Source organism: Zonotrichia albicollis, chromosome 1, assembly GCF_047830755.1.
Source record: "Zonotrichia albicollis isolate bZonAlb1 chromosome 1, bZonAlb1.hap1, whole genome shotgun sequence".
In the NCBI taxonomy this organism is placed as follows: Eukaryota; Metazoa; Chordata; class Aves; order Passeriformes; family Passerellidae; genus Zonotrichia; species Zonotrichia albicollis.
Window position 1 is genome coordinate 3,803,664 of NC_133819.1, and position 24,539 is coordinate 3,828,202.

The 24,539-nt window shown below is 44.1% G+C and overlaps 1 protein-coding gene across 2 annotated transcripts in view; it reads left to right on the forward strand.

Moving 5' to 3' along the window:
* Positions 1-6,622: 6,622 nt before the first annotated feature.
* The window catches only part of CRHR2 (corticotropin releasing hormone receptor 2), a 151,230-nt gene continuing 133,313 nt past the window's right edge, over positions 6,623-24,539 (forward strand). The window contains exons 1-2 of one of the 2 annotated variants that reach the window (XM_074544469.1): positions 6,623-7,180; positions 22,305-22,398. In XM_074544469.1, coding sequence (XP_074400570.1) covers positions 7,115-7,180; positions 22,305-22,398 — 160 coding nt within the window. In that variant the 5' untranslated portion in view covers positions 6,623-7,114. The remainder of the gene's footprint in view (positions 7,181-22,304; positions 22,399-24,539) is intronic. The other variant, XM_074544343.1, reaches the window with a different exon arrangement.

The following is a 24,539-nucleotide window of genomic DNA, read 5'->3' on the forward strand; positions in this document are numbered from 1 at the left end:
GAAAAGGTAAGTGAGCAGCATTGCCAGATGATGGCAAGAAATAAAACAAACATTAAATTTTTCCAAGGAAATTCCTGACATGCTGAGTGATAGCCCCACACAAGGAAATCCTGAAGTGACTTGGCAGATCCGGGGATAGAAATTGCTGATAGCTCAGCTGCTAAAATAATTGAGACCTCAAGGAATTCAGAGCAAACTGTCAAGGGAAGGATCCTCCCAAAACTTTGTCTGGTGAAGCTGCACTTCAGCAGGGAAGTTTCTCAGGCAATGATAAAGCTTGTCAGAAATGAGAGTGAGCCCCAAGAGACATCTTTATTTGGCAGAAAAGCACTTTTTTGGTTTCATTGGGTACCCTAGATCTCCATTGATTACAATATGGGCTCAGCATTAAAATATTGAGGCACCTACAGTCATTGATCTCAGTCCACAAGAGAAATCCTGTCCATAGTAACATTTAAATTGCAGGACTAGATTGGATGTCTGAACTTCAAGACAGAATGAAAGCTTCTCTAACATGTAAGGGACATGGCAAGCTGAAAATTAATAACTTATGTGAGCCCAAAAGTCCAGACATAATATTGAACCAGAAAGATTCAGAGAGGAAGGGAAATGGAAGAGGACAGGAATAAGTTCTATGAATTTCTTTGCAAAGCAGTAAATGTTTCAGTTTTGCTTTATGTTCCCAAAAGTATTGCAATAAAAGTTCTTTTTGTTGAGGCCTCAACACTAAGTTATAAATTATTTTAAGCAAAAAGGACTGGGGGTTTAGCCCTTAAGTTGTGTCATTTATTTTAAGACTGCTGATATAAAAAAATCACTCCTTGAAGAATGAGCATTGTATGAAGACATTGCCTGTTAAGGGGAAAGACACATACAAAATTTAGGAAAGAACCTAAAAACTGCATCCTGAAGAAAGAAATTCAGCAGAAAACACATGAGTCAGGTTTTAGTAATCACAGTGTATTAAAGTGTAATCACAGTGGATTAAAGCTGGAGGCAGGAATTGTCTCAGTTTTCATTTGATTGTTTAGTGCCAGATCTCCTCCAGTGTGGTAAAATACAGGTGAGCACTGCAATCTAAATGCAAAATGCAGAAGACATTTCTGATGAAAGAGTGAAAGAGAGAGGCTGAATCACGCATTTCTCTCTGCTTTTGGAAATCCAAGATTTATTTCCACAGAAGTAACTTGAAAGTTATTTGGAAATAATCAAGTTGTACCAAGAATCCACCAAAATGTCGTATCTACTTAGAGATGTGTTTCTACTTATTCAGTGTGGCTTGAAATTCTTGAACCCAAATTAGGTTATTCCTCTCATGACACATTTCCCCCCTCTCCCATTTTTAAGATGAAACATTTCTTGATAATACTTTTCACCATATTTTTTAAATTTTATTTCTGAAGCTGCTTTGGCAGGGAGTTTTGAACAGTGTCCATGTTGCCAGTTGTCCTTCCCAGCCTGGATCAAGGCACCTGAAAGCCCCAAGCAGCCAGATCAGCATCCCCAGCTGTGGCAGCTTTGCTGTCCCACAGCTGGCAGGGCACAGGGGAACACCTGGCAGGGCCTGCAGCCACCAGAAGAATTCTCCCAGCCTGTTTGGGCTCGGTGCTCCCTGAGGTTTGTGGTGCCCTTGGGAAGTGAAGAGCCAATTGCATCTCCTTGGCAATAGGATGTGCCAAACACTGAGCACCAGGAAGAGCCCTGGGTTATTCCATGAGAATACAGTGGCCACATGAGTTCCACAGTAAAGAAAGCCAGAAAATCTATTTTATGCTGAAGGGGTGATGCTTTCAGCTAATTTTCCTTCTTTCTCCCCACTCCCAAGGTTTATACTACACCCCAGAGACTTCACTATTAGGAACCATTTCAGACAATGGAACTTTCTTTAAATATCACCATTTTTTCTTCATCCTACTTACATCCCTCTTTCCAGTACCATTGCAAGTACTGACCTACTGAAAAGGAAGAAGCTCTGTGCTTTTGCTTTGTCAGAGCTTTCCTGTTTTCCTGAGCCATGCTCGTTACCAACTCTGACCCACCATTATTTCAGGAAACCATCACATTCATAATTAATAAGAGCCCTCCAGCTAACTTTGCTCCCTTGCAGAAATTATTCTGGTTTCAAATGTCATCGTGGCATTCACTCGTTCTGCAAGAATCAGGGGGATCTCCTCCCATTCCTTCTCCCAGCTTGGCCTTTTCCAGGTCTGGCACACCCAGATCAATTCCCCTGCCACTGAAACAGAGCTGAGATGCAGTCAGGAGGGAACAGGGCAGCACAACACTTCAGAGAATTGTAGCTTTTCTGAGCTGTCACATCTCTGAAAGGGCTCTAACTTTATTCCTTTAGGGCATGAATAAAACATCTGATACATAGTTAAAATTGGATTTACTCAGATCTTGCACAAGAGGCCTAAAACCTATTCAAGTTCCAAAGGGGACCCAATTTGTCCCCAAGTGGGGACACATAGAAGAAGGCTCTGGAAGTCACCTGGAGGGATGTATTTGGTATTACCTGATGTTTCCTTTTAACTGAAAGACATCTCATCACCCTGAGAGGTCCTCCAGTGTTTCAGAGAGACAAAGCAGGCACCTGATTCAGCCCCATTTCACCCTTTGGTTATTATTGATGTCTTGTGTGATGCTTGTGGTTATTATTAAAATTGCTTTTCAAGTTATTTAATTGTATTGTAGAAATTTCTCAGGGCTATGGACACAGGAAGGACCTTGTTAGATGTGACACCAAGAGCTGCCCATACCCTTCCTCCAGTGAGGATTCTTTCTGTACAGCTTCACCACTGAGAGCAGTGGGGATACTGAGACTTGAAGTTCTTTCAGGAGCTTTAAAAAGGAATAAAAATGGCCACCAAACAAGCAAAAAGGGGTTATCCTTGTATGGGCATGACTGCAAGCCATGTCTGAAAGTCATCTGGGCAAGGACTGAGCAACTGGATCCTTGCCATGATCCCATGTGGAGACTCACTCCATCTCTGAGTACTGATCTCAGGGGTCTTGGTGTTCCCTGGAAGAACAAGGTTTACATTTCTCATGCCATATCCACACATGGCTGTGAGGGCAGGGAGTGATAACTCTGCTAGACACAGGAACTGGGCTCCAACAGGGTGGTCAGGCATCCAAAGCTGTAAGATTCCAGTTCCCTGATCATCAACATCCACCCCAGAGCAACCAGAGGGCCAGAAGCTCCTTGGGCAAGTCAGCAGGATGATGAGAGGTGACCTTGCTCTGCCTTTCCTTGCACAGAGGTCTAGCCTGGCAAATATCTGTAGTTAAGAGCAGGACAAATGTCTTTTGTTTCAGAAACCATGGCTGTGTGGATATCTGTGTCTGCACATCTCTGTTTCCATGTTAACCTTGACCAACCTCACCCATAAATCCAGCCAGTGGAATTCATGATCCTACAAGTTTTAGAAAAGGACATGACTGGGAGAAGAGTCCCCAGAATGAAGGAAAAGCTGCAATATGAATATCCAAAGGGGAGTGACCTTATAAGCAACCCAGGCAACAAAAGCCTTTGGTAGGACTTTGCAACACAGCTGCAAGGGAAAAAGCCTCGGGCACGAGACTATGGGAATGATTTGTTTAGTCCTTAGATAGTCACAGTTTTGGGGTTGTTTTGCTCTGTTTCAATACAACTTTAAAGATTACAAGGCTCTGGACAGCGCAATAAACACAGATAAATCAAAAGAGAAAGTCATGGAAAACCTTCCTGGTTCCAGGGCACTTGATGTCTGTGCTCAGGCAGCTCCAGGCCTCTCTTACCCATTCCCATGAGTTCATGGAATCCTGTCACGTGTGAGTTTCCAGTCCCGGAGGTGGATGTTTAAATGCAATAAAAAATGGGGCTGGATTTATTCCTCCCTTTTGCATTTTCATGAACGAACTCATCTTAATTGGAAGCATGCAACTTTGGGATATGGCTTTGTTTTCTTTTAATAATGAAAGGAAACAAATGCTGGTGTGCAACAGGCAGAAAAAGGAAAACTAGGCAAGCTTAAATATTTACATGTATTCAAACTGTTGAATAACCAGAGGAAAAGGGAAAATACTGCTGCTTTTTGAGAACTTTTGCCAGTGTCTTAGGAGGATTCCAAGTTTTCTTGTGTATATAAGGGTCCATCTCCTTGTTGTGATGTTCGTGCTGTCCTAAATGGGATTCCTACAGGAAACTAGGAATGTGAGTGTTGTTGTAGGTGTTTTAGAGAAGGTCAGAGGCTGTTTTATGCCTTTCTGAGCAAATGACAAAAAGCAAAATAATTCAGCAAGTCCTTAAAGGAAGATGTCCAGGTATTTCTGCATCTGAGTAAGACTTGCTAAACTTTTACAAACCCTGAGAATTTCCTAGAACTCGTTCCTCTCTGCCACTATGGCCTTTATGCCAGTTGATTTTGATTTAAAAAACCCCAACAAACGACAAGGAGGGTTGTGGAAAGGCACTTTCTTGGGGGGAAAATTTAGAAAAGGCTCCATCTGCCTGAAGGAAACAGCTGGCAACAGGTGACTAACCAGGCAGGGTATGGCACTGCTCCTTGAGGAAATCCAGCTGGGCTGGGAGGGAGCTGCTCCTGTCTGCTCTGCCCCAGAACTGTGACTGGGAGCTGTGTGCCTCAGGACACAGCTGGCCTCTTGGGGACAGTCCCAGCTGCAGCTGGAGGAAGGTTCTGACTGTGATTCACGCACAGCTGGCTGTCCTCTTGGCAGATGGGGTGGAGCAGAGGGGAAAATAATTTTATAGGCTCATTGCTGGTACTGGGAAGCCCAGGGCTTGGCCTGATGCCCACACCTAACAATGCCACAGAATCATCCATTGTATGGAGAGGCCAACTGGACATGGAGGGCAGGGAGTGATAACTCTGCTAGACACAGGAACTGGGCTCCAACAGGGTCAGGCATCCAAAGCTGTAAGATTCCAATTCCCTGATCATCAACATCCACCCCAGAGCAACCAGAGGGCCAGAAGCTCCTTGTGCAAGTCAGCAGGAAGATGAGGGGTGACCTTGTCTCAGGATCTCTCGCTGCTCAGAGTGACCCCGAGATGTGTTAGAAAGTCTCTTTTCCCAGCCCAGCACTCAAAGAAGGAGTCAGAGCTCTTCAATTCTCAGTCTCAAGGTTGTTTATTATTCCTTATGTATAAAATATTTTCTCCTGTCCAGCTGAGGTATGTTCAGCAAGACAGTCCAAGGCACTCTGCCTGCCCCCAGGGTGGTATAACATATTAAGACATAACGTCTTAATACTAAAAACCACGTATACAATGTTTACAATTACTTTCCAATACCTATCACCTATGTTAGGCATTGAGCTTCTACGCTAAACCAATCTGTAAATGCCAACATCACAGCAGAAGATGGAGGCCAAGAAGAAGAAGAAGGAGAAAGGCTGGATACGCCCAGATTCCTCCATCTTGCCTCCTGAACCCCCATGCTAAAAACCCCAAAATCTACTTTTCCACCCCGTGATAACTTCACTATCATTCTACTTAAACTGTCGTGGCTTGCTGATCTTCATCTAAGGTTGGTAACTTGCTCCATGGGTGATAATCAAACCCACAGGGGCATCTTGGGCTCTGTGCCAGGGTCTCTGAGCCCCCTGGCAGGGGTCTTGGCTGCTCAGGACAGCCACAGGGATGTCCTGAATTCTGACAATCTTGCTCTGCCTTTCCTTCCACAGGGGTCTAGCCTGGCAAGTATCTGTCGTTAAGAGCAGGACAAATGTCTTTTGTTTCAGAAACCAAGTGCACAAGGGTCAGCCAAACAGGCAGGTTGGAGGTTGGCTGGATAGAAGAGTGTATATGCATTGGGGAGTCCTAAAAGGCTTGGGGAAAAAGGGGCTTCTCATGGCAGCTGGGAATAGAAGAGGAGGTGCCCCACAGCCTTTAGGAAAGGTGTGGTGATGAATTTGGTGACCAATAAGCCACAATCTTTTTGCCCTGGGGTACAGAGGGAGATGGGAGATTTGCTTCTTGTTATCTTTGAGGTGGAGATCCTCATCACACCTGGTAATGTTGCATGGTGGGCTTGAGGGATGTCCTGTTACTCTTGGAGGACAGGCAGGTGGTTCAGAGTGCACAAGGTCAGGTAGGATTCTTCCTTTCCTTCCCAGGCTTGTAAGGGGCCACAGAATCATAGAAAGACTCGGGTTGGAAGGGGCCTTAAAGATCATCCTGTTTCAATCATCCTGCCAAGGGCAGGGACATCTTCCACTATTCCAGGTTGTTCTAAGCCGTGTTCAATCTGGCCTTGGACACTTCCAGAGCCACAAGGATTTCTTCCTAGCATCTAATCTAAACTTCTGGCTTAAAAAGCATCCTATTGCTATGTGCTCAAGCAAAGAGTTACTCTCCCTCTTTTTATAAAACACCTCTGCACACTGTGCACACAATGCAGTTTGCACCTGGGCACTGGGGGAAGCCTGTTGCTCCTGAAAGTTTTCAGGCAGTGGAGTTAACATTTTACCTAATGCCTGGCAGAATGGGGTGATGGTGTAGGGGTTATTAATGTTCCTAGGGTGCTGTTGGGGGTGTATCCAATGCACCTAATTTGGGAAAAGATCCCCACTGCACCCAGGGCAGGGAGAATCCTCTTGCTCCCGGCCACTTTGGAGGCAGTGGAATTTCCAGCGTACGGGAGGGTGGAGGAGGCTCTCCGTTATTCCTGGAAGCTGGTGTGGAAGGCGTCCCCATCGCTGGGGGAAGAGGGATCTCCATCACCCGGCGCTCGGCGAGGGGGCTCCCCACGGCTCCGCCCGAGTGCGGCCCCGCTTCCATCCAGCTCCCCATGGACGGGGGAGCCCCTGTGGCGCTCGGAGCCGGGGCACAGCACGCTCCCCCCGGCTGCTGGAGCCTGTGAGGGTCGCGCTCCCCCGGGGGCCCCCCGCCGCCTCCATCCCCGAGGAATCCTGGGCGGAGGGCGGGCTCGGCTCCCCCTTCTCCTTCCCTCCCTCCCTGCCAGCCGGGGGTTTGCTCTGGGACGCGGCGGCAGCGCCGGGCTCGGCTCCGGGACGGCGGGCAGGGGTCAAGGGCAGCAGGCGGGGGGCGATGCCGGCGCCGGGGCAGCGCCGAGGGTCCGGCTGAGCCCCGGGCACCCCCCGAGCCCTCATGGCGGGGCGAGCGCCTCAGCGCAGCCTCCCCGCGGCAGCGGCCGCCGCGCTCCTGCTCCTGCCCGTAAGTGCCGGGGACGGGAACGGGAAAGGGGCGGGGGGTGCGGGACAGGGACCGGGAGCGGGACAGGCACGGGGAGGGAGCGGGGGGACGCCCCAGGGCCGCGGGAAAGCAGCGGGGCAGCCGCGGGCGCTCGGGGCTCCGTGCGGGGACCGTGCCCCGCGCCCTCGCAGGTGCGTCCCCGGCTCTGGGGCACCGCGGGCGGGCACCGCTCCCTGCCAGCTGCTGCCCGGGGATCCGTCCGTGCCCGTGGCCCTTTCCTGCTCCATCGCAGGTGCTCTCAGAGACTCCCTCTGCCCGCTCACCTCTGCAGCGAGTCCCTGCGCCCTTTTAGTGTCCCCTGCCCTGTGACACCGGCAGCTTTGCTCGCCAGAGGAGGTCCCAGCACAGGGACCCCGCGGGTGGCAGCTCCTTTCCCCAGCGCGGTTTTCCCTTGGATTTCCTCGCTCCTTGGCGGTGCCCGGTGCCCCGGCCTCTGTCCCGGTGTCTGTCCTGGCACCATGTGCTCCAGCAGCTATCGCGGGCACGGGTGGCGATGGGCACGGGTGGCGATGGGCAGGGCTCAGCCCACGCACCCAACCAAGCACTTGCTCCGACTTTCTCCCGAGTGAAACCCGCTGGAAGCTTTTCCGCCTGGTTCTTCTCCATCACCAGCATCTCCCCACCCCCGGGAGATGCTGGGGTGAGGTGGAAATCAGGTTGGCCTCCGTCGGACTGGGCTTCAAAAGCTTTCCCGACTTGTTTGTTTTGAGCGATGGTTTTAAGCGTGGTTAAGCCAGACTTGAAAAGAAAACGTGAGAGGTTAAGCAGCTTTGGACCTGTGCAGAATTTGTAAAGGCTGTTCCCACAGCTTTAAAGAAGTGGCAGTGACCCTTCTGAACCGCAGTGTAATTGGTCTATCTTTAACGTTTCCTTAGATAAAGAAAGAAAATCTGTTCTGTTTCCCTGAGTTCTGTCTATTTTGGTTTGGTTTGGTTTGGGTTTTGTTTGTTTGTGGGGTTTTGTTTGTTTATTTTGGGGATTTGTTTGGTTTTTTTCTCCCCTCTCCAATTTAAAAAGAAAAAGAAAAGCCAGGTCAACAACAGGCTTCGGAGACAAGCAACAATTTAATTTCATTTTATTTTTCACAGTAGCTTTCTTAGAAGTGAGAGAATACTTTCTCACCTCCGCCAGTGTTGGGTTTTTTTTATCCTCAAAAGAAGGAAGAGATCAGTGCACATGGGATCACAGTGGCATGGATCTACACACTTGCTGTTTTCAACTCCAAACCACTTCTTTCTGATCTCTGTTTCTTAGTCTTTTTTTCTCTCCTAGTCTGTATTTTCTCTTACTGATTTATTTTGGTCCATAAAAATATCTCAGTTTGTCTTGAGTGGGGGACTTGTCAGTGAGGGTATCAGAAGTACTCAGGTACTGAGTATTTAGCCAGACTGATCCATTCTCAGTCAATCAAGAAATGTTATGTATTTCCTCTGTGGATACAATCTTTGGATTTTCCAGGTTTCCAGTTCTGCTGCAACTTTGCATTTGAATTATTTCTGCTAATTTTGGTGGTTGTGTCACTTGCTTTAAAAACAAAACTGCCTCAAAGGAAAGGGCGAAAAAAAGGTAGATTAAGGATCTAAAAGTGAAGTTTCCCTACAATGATTTAGTCCAAGAAATGTGAACTCTGAGTGTATTCTGTGTTTTTATAGAGGAGCTTGTTTGGGTGGAACATGCTGGTGTCTGACAGGGGCTCATGTATACCTGTGTGGGAAATAACACTTTGAATCTTCAGCTCTGGTTGCTCCAGCTGTAGCAGAAGGTTTTGCTGCTCCTTTGGGGAGTGTTTTAATCCCTGAATGTTGTCAATAAATCTGGATCTCTGCTTTCCAGCTGGAGGGAACTTTGCACCAAGAAGCTTAAGAGCAGTCTTTTAAAACTGTGGCTCAAAGCCAAAGCTCTTAAATTCTTGTTTAACTTGAAAACACTCGAAAGTGGACTCAAAGTCAGTGACTTTATCCACATTTGTGGATTTGAGGAAAATAGCTGCTTGTGAGAGCGGGCCCTTACCCAATTAAGGGAGTTTAAGTTTTCACAGCAGCCAAGCAATTGTGTTTTATGGGAGCTGCAGGTTTGCAACGCCCACGAGATGAGGCAACTTTGTGGTACAGAATTAGACCTGCCACATGAAAATGCTGGTGCAAATGACCTGACAGATTTCACAGGGCTGGTCAGCAAAAGGGTGAAGACTTGAACTGAGATTTATGTTCTCTTGAAGGAGTTCTGGACGTAGGATGCACTTGAAAATACATTTAACTGAATGTGGGAAACAAAAAACAAACCATAAAACGAAGGCAAATGAGTCTTATGACATTTTTATATCAAATCCTTGCTAAGTTCACGTAATTTGGAGAGGGGGGAATTATTCATCAAAACCAAAAGCAAAGCTTGCTATCATTTACTTGTTCTCCTGGAGCTGTTAAGAGAGCCGGGGCAGTGTGAGTGTATCAGCCAGCGATGACAAGTTAAATAGTATTCCCGGTCTGGGGCTGCCAAAATTCAGCCCCATTGTGAATTAATGCAGCATAAACATCTCATCAGGCGAAGCCTTTCCTGGGGCAGTGCTCTGTCAGGGTTTAGTTTGTAACCATCCCATGGCAATTACTGGGTGTTGGAGGGAGGTGGCTGTGTGCTGGCGTTGGCTGGCTGTAGTTTTGCCATAAAACATTTCAGTGATGATGTTCATCCCTGCCCTTAGCCAGCAAGAAGGCAGCTTTAGCTTTTGTGCATATAAGGCATCTGCTTACATATTATTATCCTGTCAAGAGCTGAGGAAAAGTCATGATCAAGTCCTCTAAACTCTGTGACCTTCATATTCCAAACCAGAGCGTGGTTGTGGAGGAAAGGAGAGCTGGGATCTCTTTGCAGCGTGTACTTTATCAGGTGCAGAGTTTTAATTTCAGCCTCACAGGTTCTAACTCCACTGCTACATCAGCATCTCCAGGAAAGCTCTCCAGAAAAAAATGCCAGGGAGTGACTTGTGCTCATGTGATTGAGCTCCTTCAGCATCTGAACCAGGGAGATGCTGCACAAACAGAGCACAGAGCTGGTCCATGGTGCTCCCAGATCATTCCCAGGAATTGTGTGAGATCCCACCAGATTGCTTGGGGCAGCAATGTGGCCAGCAGCCATTCTAAAAATTGAACAGTCAGAGTGATTCAGGACTTAGAACAGACCTTTGCACTGCTTGATTTATTGGCTTAGATGGAGAATGCTGTGCTGCCATCACTCTGGGCTCGCCTCAGGGAAGGGTTTTCCTCCAAGGCCAACTCTTCCTTGCTTTGAATTTGGTGATCAGCTCTCTTTGTGTCAGGGATTCCCAAGTTCCTGCTGCTGATGTGCTGATCTGAGAGATTCCCCACGAGAAAAATGGGGTAGTGGATGATACAGACTTATTAAGGATGCGTTTTCCTGTTTTCTTTTTATTTTCATTTTTCCCTATATATTAGTAAACCAAATATTTTAAAAATATTGTATTAGAACAAACATTTGCACATTTCTAGATTCTTTTAATAGTTCTGCAGATCTTATTTTTTGGGGAGAGGGGGAGGTGAGGAAATGTGGGTGGCAACAACAAGCTGCACATGCTGCTGAATCTGTTCCTTTGTAGTTTATATCACTTTCAGGTTTTGCAGCACTGCAAACCCAAAAAGGAGATTTAGGGAAAAGCTGATTTACTCTAGATTAAAAGTTTATCCAGCAGATGACTTTTTGCAGGAATTTTCTTTTCCACACCATGTCTATAAATTGCAACAGATCGTGTCCATGTCTTTATTTCTTGTATTTTACGCCACTTTTAATCCCAAATGTAGTCTGTTCTTCCTTAAAGTGCAAACATTAATTATTGGATGTAAAGCTGGAGCTGTCCAGCGAGCCCCTCTCCCCTCCCTGCCTCATGTGGATACTCAATGGCCTGTGTTAAAGTATTGCATAAACTTTGCCTTTGTCTTCTTATCTTTCCATTCATGACAGAACTAAACTCTTTGTGATGCTTTGCTCTATCAAAGTATTTCTTTATACAGAATTGCTTTCTTTTACTGCTAATAATTCTTTTAATCTTAGCAGCTTTGAAGGTAGCTGTATTTGATTTAAGTGTTGGGTGGGATATTTTATTTTTTTTCTCTGAGAAGTTGTAGAAATTTGGCTGTGTCCTTGCTACAAAAAAAGACAAATAGAAAGCAGATCAGTCAACAGACAGGGCTGTCCTTCAGGTCACTGTCTGCTTGAATCTCATCAGTCACATCCAAATACATGAAAATTTCATTTCCAGTTTGTGGTGCCACTGTGGGGATGTTTGTGGGATGCTCCCTGCTCTGCCCTTTGACAAGGAGCATTTTCTGTGGTAAGCACTGCTCAGCTCCCTGGCCCTGGGCTCATCTGTGTTGGCTCTCACAGGCACATGTTCTGTGGATCATCTCAAGGGCTGGTCCATCTGGCTGTGGAAGGGAGAGAGAAAAGCACCTCACAGAGGTGAATTCCAGTGTCCTGTCCTGACCTCTGATTCCCAAATCCCTCCTTGCTGTGCAGAGGAGGCAATGCTGAGAACCAGGTGCTGGGGGTGTGCTGCTCCTTCCCCAGCTCTGGGGTGGAAAACTTGGAATCTGCCTCTCCAAACATCCCTTAAGCCTCATGTGCCTGCACAGAAACTCAGTATGTTTTCACTAAGTAAGAAAGAAAATCCACTGGATAATTCAAGAGCTGAAAAGTACTTCTTCCACTGAGCTGTAAGAAAATGAAGCTAATTAAATGAAGCCAATTAAAGCTCTATAAACTTTTGCATAATGCTGGCTGAGTTAACTGTCCACTCTGGGCTGGCTATGCTGGGAAAGTAAATAGTGAGTAATGCAGATGGAGATTAAAATACACGAGCTGTCCTCACTGCAATGCTAAACCCTTGCCCTGGTAATAGTAGCTGGAGTGCCAGAGGGCTGCAGAGGGGCTGCTGCTTCCCAGGGCTGGGATAATCCCTGCTGCTTTCCCCAGGTCCCTCAGAGAACAGCTCAGTGCTGCTCTCTCTGCACTGCCATGGTGTGGGAAGTGCTGTGCCCTGGCAGGGCTGGCTTTTCCAGCTCAAAGGAAGGAGGAAAGGAGGCAAAAGGGAAGGGAAGGAAGTGTGCTGACAGGCCTGGACAGGTTTCCTGTGGGGCTGCCAGCCAGGCTCTGCTCGCTGAGGTATCCATTCCCTTTGAGTGGCAGGAGCAGATCCCAGGCCTGGCCATGGCTTGGGTTTCAGGGGGCTCAGGCCAGCAGAGGCTCCTGAGCCACCCAAGGCTGTGCTGGGCACTGTGGCCATCACAGCTCTTCCCTTGCTGCTTGCTTGTTCTGTGAGCAAACATCCCTGCCAGGGACCAGGCTGCTCCTTCTGCTATCAACTGGCTCTTTCAAAGCTGAGAGGAATCACAGAATTTCTAGGTTGGAAGAGACCTTTAAGATCATCGAGTCCAACCCATGTTCTAACACCTCAACTAGATCCTGGCACCAAGTGCCACATCCAGACTTTTTTTAAACACATCGAGGGATGGTGACTCTACCACCTCCTTGGGCAGATGATTCTTGTATTTGACCACTCTTTCTGTGAAAAACTTCCTCCTTAATTCTAGCCTGAAAGCCCAGGGTGTCCCTTGGCTGCTGAGAATGGTGTCTCAGAGCTCAGGAAAGCATTTTTGGCCAGGTGTGCTTCCAGTCAGATGCACTGAGCATCTTTCCTCACCCTGCCTCAAAACTGACCTGCTGGGACTTCAGCTGCTCAGTCTAGCTTGAACTTGAGACACCTTCTAAAGTGTAAGAATCCCCTACTGTATCAAAAGAAGTTTCTTCATGAGGATTTTGAAGACTTGTCAGACTTGCAGTATTTCTTTCCTTCACAAAGGAAAAAAAAACTGATTAAAAGAAAATTTTATCTTAAAATACAGTAATAATTAAAAAAATGTCTTTTCATAGTATTTGGAATAATTTTTCAATTATAATTGTGTGAACACAGTAAAAAGATCTTAGTAACATGAGTGAGAGAAACCTCAAAGCCTCTGGATTGCTGATGATTGTTCAAGATACAGTCTGTAAGCTGTTTACTGCATGGCCCATTGAAAGGCTGGGAGAATAATTGTTATCTGTGATTCTTTTCACTGTAGAGACTTTAAATCATACAGAATCAAGGAATGAAAAAATACTTTGTGCTGGAAGGGATTGCCAGAAGTGCAGCCACCATCTCAAGGCAGGGTTAATTCCAAAACTAAATCATTCTCATCCACAGTTCAGCTGTGAAAATCTGCAAAGATGGAGCTCTCACAACATCTCTGAAATGTCTTTTTACAACATCTCTGTTCTGGTGCTGTCGTTGTCATGGTGCATAATTTTTTCTCTATGTTCTGTGAGATTTCCCTTCAATTTGTGAATGATGGCTGTCTTGATGCTGTGCTGTCAGCTCCTGAGAGGAATCTGACTCCTCAGAGAAGAGTCTGTGATTCCCCTTCAGGTAGTGAAAGATAATTCCAGACCTGGAGTTAAATTTCAGTGTCATACTTGGTTTTCAAATCTAGCAGTGGGCTCCAGCCCAAGAATTAGCATTTCAAGGAAGGGTGGAGAGAAAGTTCACTGCTGATACCCAGTACCACTTTTAAATCCCTGTCAGGAAATCTTGGGTCTGAGGAACATTTTGTGGAGGATGCAGAGGTACCACTGTTGGCATTCTATGGGAAGCTGAGGAGATATCTTCAGCTGATAAAGTCTTGATCCAGATGGGTTTTTTTATAATTTTCAGGTGGCAAAGACCTGAAGAACAAAGATTAGGAGCTCAGATTTGTTGAGCTGAAGCTTGGAGAGCCTGTGAGGGGTGGCTTTGGAAGTGTAGTGGCAGTGGTGACAATGCATGAGTGAATGATCTTTGCAGAGGCTCTGCATGTAGGCAAGAGTTAGATGAGGGGGGAATTGGCATTCACTTGGGTAAATATGACTTAAACTTGAGCTGTTGTGGATTCCCTGAGTGTTTTGTCTCCAGTGCATGATTATCTCACCCTGGAGTCCATGTTTAAAGTGATGGATTGGTCATTGACAGTGGTTCCTTCTTCCACTGAGCACTGGGGAGCCTGAAGCAAAGGCTGCTGGAATAGGGGAGTGAGGTGAATCACACTGGAGCTGCTGAGAGAATTCACAGGAATGGGAATTGGGTGGGAAAAAATTTCTCACAGACCTAAGGAGAGGGCAGACATGAAGGCAGGAGTGCCCTGAGGGGCTTGCTCCCCTTCCAGGCTCTGAATATGATACCCACAGGTGTTGGGAATGACCAACAAAACTCATGAAGGATGTGAAATTGAAAAGTCTTTCTATTAAACAATTTTATTTCAGGAGAGCTGCAGGTTGTGATTCAAATCCAGTTAGGCTCATTTTTAACATCTCAGGTTGCTTTGGGAGGGCTTGGAGACCTGGTTGGACAAGTCCAGCCCATGGGTGGCCTTAACCAGGTTTGGTTTGTATCTCATGATTCAGAAAATGCCTCAGCACTTTCGTGGCTTCAGAGGATGAAGAACCTCCCCTCTAAAAGCTGCTTCAGCAGAGCATGTGGGCAGTGCTCACTGAAGGCAAATCTCCAAGTTTCAAAGACAACAGTGAAGTTCAGTGGTGGGTTCAGTGTAGCAGGTGCTCGAGGGTTTTTTTAAATTTATTTTTGTATAAAGATTGATTTCATTTCATGCCTTAAAACTGAGCATGTGTTTAGTTGCTTTATTAAACTGGGGTCCTAATTCCCATTCCATGCAGACTTTTGGTCTCTTTTTCCAGACTTCCTGGAAGAGCTGCAGAATACATCTGGCCTCTCAGATCATGGAGCAGTGTCTCCTGGAGCATTCAGTGTTCTCTAACAAGTAGCAATGTTTTATGTGGCCACTTGGATTAACTCAGAGGGAGTTTCAAGAGCTGAAGGATGGTTTGAAAAGGAGCCTATTTTTCTTGAACTGTGCTCAGAGTCTTTCCCTTTACTGTAACCTTAGCTGGCTCAGGTTTCAGGTTGCAGGCTCCTGTGAAAACTTGTATTTAGACTTTCTATCCCAAATGGAAATTATTTTTCTGGTGAAGCCAAGCCAAACAATTGTACACTGCCAAGTGCTGCTGCACAAGCGATTTTAAGTCACTGAGTTGAGAAAGGCCAAAAACATCTTCATGCAGAGGGCTGACCTTTGTGGTTCTCCAAAAAACAAAGTATTTCCAACACAATGTTCCCCTGACTGCTGTTCTTTGATAAGTATCTCTTTCAGATGCATCTTGTGGATGAAGTAACCCCATGGCAGTGGATATACATCCATCCTGGCCACTGTGAAGATGACTTTCCCCTGCTCTCCTGTGCTAATCTCTGGTTTTGTCCTGAAGTAGCAGCTTTCACTCTTCTGATTGTGTATATTCCTTCAGGTGATTAGTAATCAGCAAATATTCCAGCTCTCCTCATTCTCTCCCATGTGTTTCCATTTCTTAGTAGGAAAGAGCTGCCCAGATGGACACTGGCATTTTTAATAAAGCATTTTAAGGAATATCTGGTGTTTTTTTCCCCAAAGCATCTGTTTCCCCACACCAGTGATGTAGAACTTGCCAGATGCCCACCTGCCCTGGAAACTGTTCATACAGAGGATGGATTCTGTCAAGGAAGTCTGGGATTCACTTTGATTTTGCTGAGTTGAGCTCTTTCACTAGTTACATTTTCATTGTGAAGTTAGATGCCTGTGTTTCCCTAAAATGAGCTTCTCTGCACACAAAATAAATTTTTGCTTTTAATGGAGCCACTGTTCTGAGTATGTCCATCCCAGAAGTTGGGGTGAGAACTCAGTCTCATTGTGGAGATGGAGTGAATTTATTTGTATTGCCTAATTGAATAACTAAAAATTAATGCAGGTTTCCCTTTTCTCTCATACTCTTTTTTCCCTTTTTTTTCCCTGAGTTCTGGGGCAAAGCTGCTAAGCAGCAGCATTTCTGTGTGCTGAAGAGAGTTTTGCTGCAATTTTGATGTTGAAACGAGGTAGCATTTGCAGCCTCAGATATTTTAAAGCAACACATGAGAAAAGCTGGAGTCTTGAGAGCAGTGGAGGTTCCCAGAGATGAAGGGCAGGAAGAAGCATCCTCCTGACCTGATCCATGCCACTGCCAGAGGTTGTTTCTCAGGAGTGGAAAATGCTTCGGCTTTATAGAGAGCATAGTGGATAGTTCAGGGTGAGACTTTGTGTGGCAAAGAAGACATGAGATGGACCCTTCTCCTGTCAGCTGTGGGCTGAGCACATTTTGTGTTAATAATTCCCCAGGATGGTCACTTCATCTTGGTCAGTAAAAGAAGGAGCACAGATGATTAAAGAAGATGATGATGGGCTTGTGTCTTCTGCAGCCATCATGTCTAGGAATGTTGTGACCTCTCCTTTCGTATGCAGTGTCTAAAGAAAATTTAAGAAGGATACATCTAAGTGACTCTGTCCTTACAGTCAGTGGAGGTCATTCCAATTAAAAGATTTAAAATATTGCAGATGAGCTTCATCTGGAAAATTCCTGCTTCTCTTCCTGAATTCCAGAGGAATCCCTGTGTGATCAGCTCAGCTGCTGCTCTCTCTGTTTTGAAGTCTAAGTTATTCAATACAAGTCCCACTGCTTTTCTGGGAGTGGCTTTCTGCTGAGATGCTGTTGTACTTCCAAGGGATGGATTTCTCTGGGACCTCGGGAGTTCTAGAAACTACTTTTTTTTTTTTTTTTTAAAAAGAGTTTTTGCTCTGTTGCTTTGAGGCTGTGTCAGATGTCAGCACCTCTCAGCATGCCACCAGCAGATGTTTGACAGGGAGGCCTAAAAACTGGCTTTTATGAGAGCACTGCAGAATGGCATCTGGGAATTCTTGTGTGGGGATGGGAAAAGAAGGGGAGTGTGAACATCTGTCCATGTGTGGCAGCACCCACTGCTCCAAACTCACCTCCCCCTTGGCAAGGGGTGTTCCACTGTCGTGGGTCATCCTTTTCCTCTTCAGTCCTTCCCTTCAGCTTGCATTCCTGCTGACTTCTCCCACTCTGCTGCTGTCTACTGTGAGATATTTAAATTTAGCAGATGCTCCATTGTGTCTTGTGGTGTTTGTGGGGGTCCCCAGGACGAGGTGAGAGATGAGAATTTGACTCCATGATCTCAGAATGCTAATATAATATAATATAATATAATATAATATAATATAATATAATATAATATAATATAATATAATATAATATAATATAATATAATAATATATGTTATATATTATATAAAACATATTATATTAATATATAACATATATATTATATTATATTATATTATATTATATTATATTATATTATATTATATTATATTTATTATATTATATTATATTGAAATGATATACTAAAACTATAAAATTATCTACTAAACTATAGAGAAAGGATACATCAGAAGGCTCAACAAGAATGAAAATAAAAACTCCTGACTGACTCCTCAGAGTCCAACACAGCTGATGGTGATTGGTCATTAATTAAAAACAATTCACATGAAACCAATCAAACATTCACCATTTGATAAACAATGTCCAGGCCACATTCCAAAGCAGCAAACACAGGAGCAGCAATCAGATAATTCTTGTTTTCATTCCTCTCTGAGGCTTCTCAGCTTTCCAGGAGAAAATCCTGGGCAAAGAGGATTTTTCAGAAAATATCATGGTGACAGTGTCTCTGTGGTAGCCCCATGCTTGTGTGGACATTTTTGGATCCTATCCATAGCTTTGGGGCTGGTTTATATTCCAAAGCCATTCCTTTATATTCCTGTAGCCATTTCTTCCGTGTTTGAGAGCAGAAAACAACCTCTCCCATGCAGGTGAATTTTACAGCACCTGTGTTCATTTGGTTTTACATTTCTATATTGCTCCATAGTGGAACTCAGTATTTCAAACCAGGAGTCTTAATTAATTCTTCTTAAAATGAAGTTACAAATCTTCTCTAAGCTGGATGAAATAACCACAAATGCTGGTGGGAACTGTGAGTAGGCACCTCTTGTGTCTCATAGTTGATGTCCTCTGACAGAGATAAAGATCTTTCATGAATTAATGAAGAGCAGTGACTATGTCCAAGGGGAAAGGCCCAATAAAATGCCCATTAGAGAGGCAGACAGTGACACCAGAGCAATTCATCCTTTTCTCAAAGTCCTCTCACATGTAAATGGGAAGTTGACCAAAGGCTCTGTAATTTTTTTTTTTTTGGAAGACTCAGAGCTGGCCTGCTCTTAGTTGGTGTCCCTGCTTTGGAAAGTAAAAGATTGATTTCTACCTCAATCTTTGGCTCAGCACATGAGTTTCATTTGTTCATAAATGCTTGCAGTGGCTCAGAGGAATTAAGTTGGACATTTCTGTGCATGATTTAGGTAAATTTTCAGGACAAAAAAGAACAGATTTGGCGGGCAAAGGTTATGAAATAGCTGTTTTAAGAGAAATGCAGTTTAAGTAAAGTCATGCATTAGTGACCCAAAGCCATTATTTCAGTACTTCAAAATATAATTTCTGTGCAGTCATGGGCCCAATTATTTATCTTTAAAATTCTACATTACTGAAATGTTTCTCATTCTTTGTTTGTTTTGCTGTTTTTTATTATTGTAAGAGGAGTTTTTCAAAGCTGACCTAGAGTGAAGGCTGGACAGAGCTGAAGAATAAAGCAGGGATTTATTAAAAGGATCTCCTCCATGGATGCACCTTGGGCAGCACCAGAGCCCAGCCAGGGCTGCACCCAAGATGAACCAAAATGGCCCCAAAATGCACGAGCGCTCCCGGGCTCTCTCCCTGGGATCAGTTCTGCTCCATTTGCACCTTGCAGTTCATTGTCCCATTCCAGCTTTAGCCCAGGCAGTCCCACCCTGCTTGTTTTTCTCTCTCCAGCCCACGGGGTTTGTGCTCCTGGGCTGAGATTTGGATCATTTGTCCTTGGTGCCCAGCTGGAGCAGGAATTGTTTTGTCTCCCTGCTCTGTGCACAGAGCTCACCATGCCCTGATATGAAGCTCAGAACTACATACTGAAGCAGCACAGAACCTAAAAAATATAAAAGCTAAAACCTGAGGCATCGTTTGGGTTTGTCTGCTTTAAATACAGTATTTTTTTAAAAAAAAATTTGTGCACAGCAATGCTGTTGACTGTGGTTAGCAGAGAGAAAATGAAACCAAAAGTAACATAATCTGTGTAAGGCACTATTCCCTCCCCAGCCAAATTAACCTGAGCTGACCCTAAGGCAGATGTGACATTTAACCTTTCCTATTCCTGCCCAAGCTGTGCTCAGCTTGACCTCTGTGTGTTCTTCCCCACCGTCCTGGGGAGGGCACAGCTGAACACGCGGCGTATTTACAGTACATGGCGATGGCTTGAGTTTCTTCTTTGAAGTGAGGCAATGCTTTTGGCTGGGGGGTGGCAGAGGGGTGAGGGATGGAGGGGCAGAAATGCCTCTGCTGTGTCAGCTCACGTGCCTGGGTCTGACATGGGACGTGGCCACTGCAGAGTCTGGGTTTTGGGAGCTCTGTGCCTCGGGAGGTGGGATCTGTACCTGCCTTTATCTCCCTGACCTGACCATGCATGGAGGGTTTGCTGTGGGAGGCAGGAGTTTAGAGCCTCCATGGATGTTGGAATTTGAAAGGCAGGGAATTCTTAGAACTTTGGGCCTGTAAGCCAAAGTTTAGAATTAAACACGAGATTTGATCTGAGACTTTAGAAAAGGCTTCCAAACTTAGGTGCTAGAAGTGAAAATGTAGATTTGTAGTTTAAAGCAGAGGTCTTTTAAGTATGTGAAAAATGCATGTATTTTATGCAAATATTTTTGCTTTTTGCAAATATTAAAGTGAATATTATATGTGTTATATTAGAAAGTAATGCTGTATTAATTCTCTTAAGTAGTGTGCTAAATATAGTTTTAGGTTACAACAAAATGTTAAAATAGAAACTATGCTATGTAAGAGACTTTTTAAAGAAAGGACTCACACTGAGATAGCAGCCACAGGACACCTGAATCTTTCAGAGAAAGAGAATGAATTGCTCCATTATCAGGAGAAATGAACTTCTTCCTGCCTCGCTTGGGCAGGATGATGCTGTCAGGATTCAGAGGAAGAAGTTGACAATGACCAGACAGAATCCTGTGTTTGAATGGAATTTATGCATCATGTATGAGGTGTATGAATATGCAGCAGGTTATTGTTTTTAAGGGTTAATCCTCTGTTAACGTGGGTCCTTTTTCAGGCTTGTGCTGCCCAGAAAAGGTACCCAGACGTCTGTACCTCTTTGTTTCTATTGTCTCATATTGTCCTAATTCAAATTATCCAAATTATTATTACTCTAATTGTATTACTATTTTTATAACCATTTTATTACTATTAAACTTTTAAAATTTTAAAAACAAGTGATTGGCATTTTTCACAAGTAGAAGAAAGTTTAAAGTTTTAGAGTACAGTACTGTAAGTTTGTGTGTTACAACATGATTGATTTAAAAATGCTTACACTGTGCTATGACTCTGTAAAACAATATATTTAAGAATTAGGTGAAAAATATAAATATCTTCAGTTAGTAGTGTTTTATTAGTTGATAAATTTTGAATAGTTCTTGTAACTAGTAGTCTTGGGACTTTTTGAGTTAGGTGGTGAAGATGTGAGCTAAACTCACCTTTCCTACCTATGTAAAAGATAAGAAAAATAAATCACATTATCTGAAACAACTCAGAAGTCCTGTCTCTAGCTCATTCAAAATTCTTCGCACATCCTCACACCTGGAGGAGAAAACAGACCCTTTATGGAATTTTCTGTATGAAAAGAATGAAGTCTGGGAAAGGCTTTCTGTTTGTACTTCAACACTTCCTATTTTATAAAATAACAGCAAAGTGAGAAATCGGTAGAAAAAGGTGCTGTACAAAGAACAGTTGTTCTTTAGACACCAACATTGCTGATGGATTCTATTGTCATGAGCATTTACCCTCCTTTTTATTAAGCTACAGAGAATTCAGTGACATAAAATGGGTTCCTCAATCACTTCACACACCTTAGATCACTGAAATAAAATATCAACCTTCAAGGAGTAGGGTTGTTTCTCTGAGTAAAAGCTGTCTGAATTTTGTTGGAGTCGTTCTGTGTAAACAGAAAAGCAAAGGCATTTCATGTGTTACCATGGCTTTATATCCCCCTCAGAAAGATTTTCGGCCAGTTTCATAGATGGAAAATGGAATTTTCTGTCATTGCTTTGTCACTCCTGAATTTTCCTGCCACATTTCGTTCTGCCTTTCTTAGAGGGCTTTCCAAGAGCTTCTCTTGCTCCAAACAGGATCCCAACTTGGCTCTCTATTTTGGTGTGGGTTTCTCTCCTCTGTCTGCACTGGGAGCTTCATTTTGAGTGTGAAAATTAAGATATCCCCATTCATTTTCAACTCTCTTTCCTAAATTTTACTTGGGATTGTACTGTTACCTTGTACTGAACCTGCAGCTTTTTCAAAGTGCCCATGTTGGCATTACTGCTCTTTCTCACTTTAATTTTCCCTCAGTAGAAGGTTCAATCCTGAATGCTGAGGATCAGAAACTTGTGTGTCTTCCATTGACTAAAAAGAGCCACAGGACACATTACAGGGATGCCCAATTATCTTATATATTCCATGGAAACACCTTCTTCAAGTCTTCTGAGCTGCCCTTTGCCAATTGCTGTATCTCTTGAATGTGCAAGGTATTTTTGGCACCCATATACTAATTAAAAGTTTACTAAAAAAACTCAACACACAGATCTTTAATGGGGTGTGATTCAATTCTGCTATTTCAGGTGTCTCCTTTCAGGTGAGACACAGTGGATCCTGAGCTTTGTTAAAGGCATTGAGCAGCTCCCACAAGGAGAGATCCAGAACAGGTGGTAAATTTGCAGTTCCCTGCATTAATCAGGTGAATTCCATGTGATGCCCTGGAGCTGAGCAAGTACAACCACAAACCTTCCATGTCAGGGGGTGTCTGCACCTGAGTAAATCCTGAGTGGGAACTGCTCTGAGACTGCTGGGGGCTTGTTGTACTCATGAATGAGAAAATCTGTTCTGGGCTGCTGCTTTACCTGCTTGGTTCCTTTCTGTTTCTCCAGATAGTTCTCCACTGTGAATCCTCTGTGAACCTGCCCTTGTCTGTGCTGCTGGAAAAGTACTGCGAAGCTTTGTCAGCCCGCACCAACGTCACAGGTATTTATTCCTCCATCTCTTGGTGGCTTCTTGTTACTGGAGGATCCATTTTCAAAGTGTCCTTGCTCCAGGGAACATCTTTTCCTGCTGAGATAAACACACTGTCTCCAGCCTTGGTTTTCCCTTGGTGACAATGTGCAGTGTGGTGTGACAAGGAAGGAGAACTTGGAATTTTACACACCTGGAGAATTCTACACATCTGGAGTAATTCCTTTCAGGGGAACTACTGACAGCTCTTTCTCACAGTTTAACCTATTGAATTAACTGTACTTACTGACTGATGTTATAGTTGAAAATAAGTGTATTTGAAATGTCTTCTCCATTTATCCAGACCAGTTTTTAGAAGCAGGGCAAAGCACTTGTCTCTCTTGGCTAAAATACACCAGCACAGAAATGATGCTGTAAGAGATGTGAAACTGGATCCAGCTTTGTTTCAGAAGTGGGAGAAGCATGCTCAGAGCCACTCCTCTGCAGTATGACTTGGGGATGTGTGCTGCAAGGATCTGGGGGAAAAAATACATTTGTTCCCTTCCTCTTCACTTTCTTTTTCCCCTTGGTGAATATTTGTGGAGGGAGGAGCTTAAAATATAATGTAGGTATTATGATTCAGCCAGTTCTCCATCCCTGGAGAAATGGCAAAGGAAACAAGGCTTAGGGAATTAAAAACCTTTCTGTAAAATATGTTGGATCAGTGGTGTTTTATTCTGACTTAATCTATTCCTTAAGGACAATAGGCTGATCTAGAAATCAGCCTGAAGTGTGAAAGTTGTAGTGCCTTAACTGCCTCTCAATTTGCATATAAATGGGTGTGTTGACCTGTATTATGAACCTGCCCCAAGCTCTGCCCCTTGCTGCCATTGTGTTCCAGGGAGCAGCTCTGCCTCGTGTAGCAGGTTTGTTTATATCAGTTTAATGACCATCTCTTCCATTCCTTACCTGGAAACAAAGGGAAGATAAATGAGGTTCTATATTTGGACCTTTCTTTTAGGTGTTCTTTGCCTTTTGAATGTGTTTGTAAATATTATCGTAAAACTTGCCATTTATTCATGAAGTGTTTTTCCTTGTGCAGAGCTTCTATTTTAGAAAAAAACCCACAAATTTTCACGCCAGGCTGTCTTAGAAGTGAGCAAACAATTTATTTTTCAGTTGTTGACAAAATATAATTTTCTGGGCTGTTTATGTGATGCATGAACACACAGCATATTCTCCAGTGGAGTGTGGCTACTGGAACAGAATTTTAATGGGAAAAGGGAAGGGAGAAGCTACAGAAGCCTCTATTCCATTCCACTATCTATGTGAGGTATCATTGATCAGAGGTAAAGCAATGGAAGTTGATTTTTATAGTCAGTGCAACCTGCAGCTTTTATAGAACAAACTTTCCTATATTGCTTTAAAATCCTGAGAACCTGTACTGTGCCTTGAGAGTGGTTTTATACAGGTAATAAACCCCAAATACAGTAAACCCCAAATCTGCTTCATGGTCACCTCAGGTACATGAGGTGAACTTGGGACACCTTAGGGACAAAAATTCACTTTTTTGCTTAGCATGGAGCAATGTTTTTTTCTCTGTGTCATTGGTCATCAAGAACATGGTGGTTCCCATGACCTGTTGTTTTTGTGCTCCATGAAAATTGGATCTTCCAAACAGTCTGGGCTGTTCAGCTATGAGCATTCTCATTAAAAATGGAGGTCTGCAATATGATCATCACCTCTTCATGGTCAGCAGAGCTCTGTTGGTACAGTTAAAGACCAAAGCACCATTTAATCCTAAATTAAAGTCTAAAATGGAGCAGAAATGAAATGCTTTTTCTTTATTGGGGTCCAAGCATAATGAGCTTCTGGAACTAAGTCTGCTGTAATATTTCAGTTTCCAAAATGAGGTAAGCTGTGTTGCAGCCCTCATTTTGAGCCTGATAATGACAAGGATGTGTCCCCCAGGAACATTGGTGAGCTCCATTCAGCAGAGTGGATGGAGAGAACCAGAGCACAGAGCCTGCAGTGTCTGTGTCTTTTCTCTGGCTCCTGTTCTTTGACATAGTGCAGATATATTCTAGAAGGGGAAAAAAAATCAAGAAAAGAAACCCAAGGAGAGCCATATTGAACAATCTTTATTTAGCTGGGAGAACAGTAAACATTAAGGT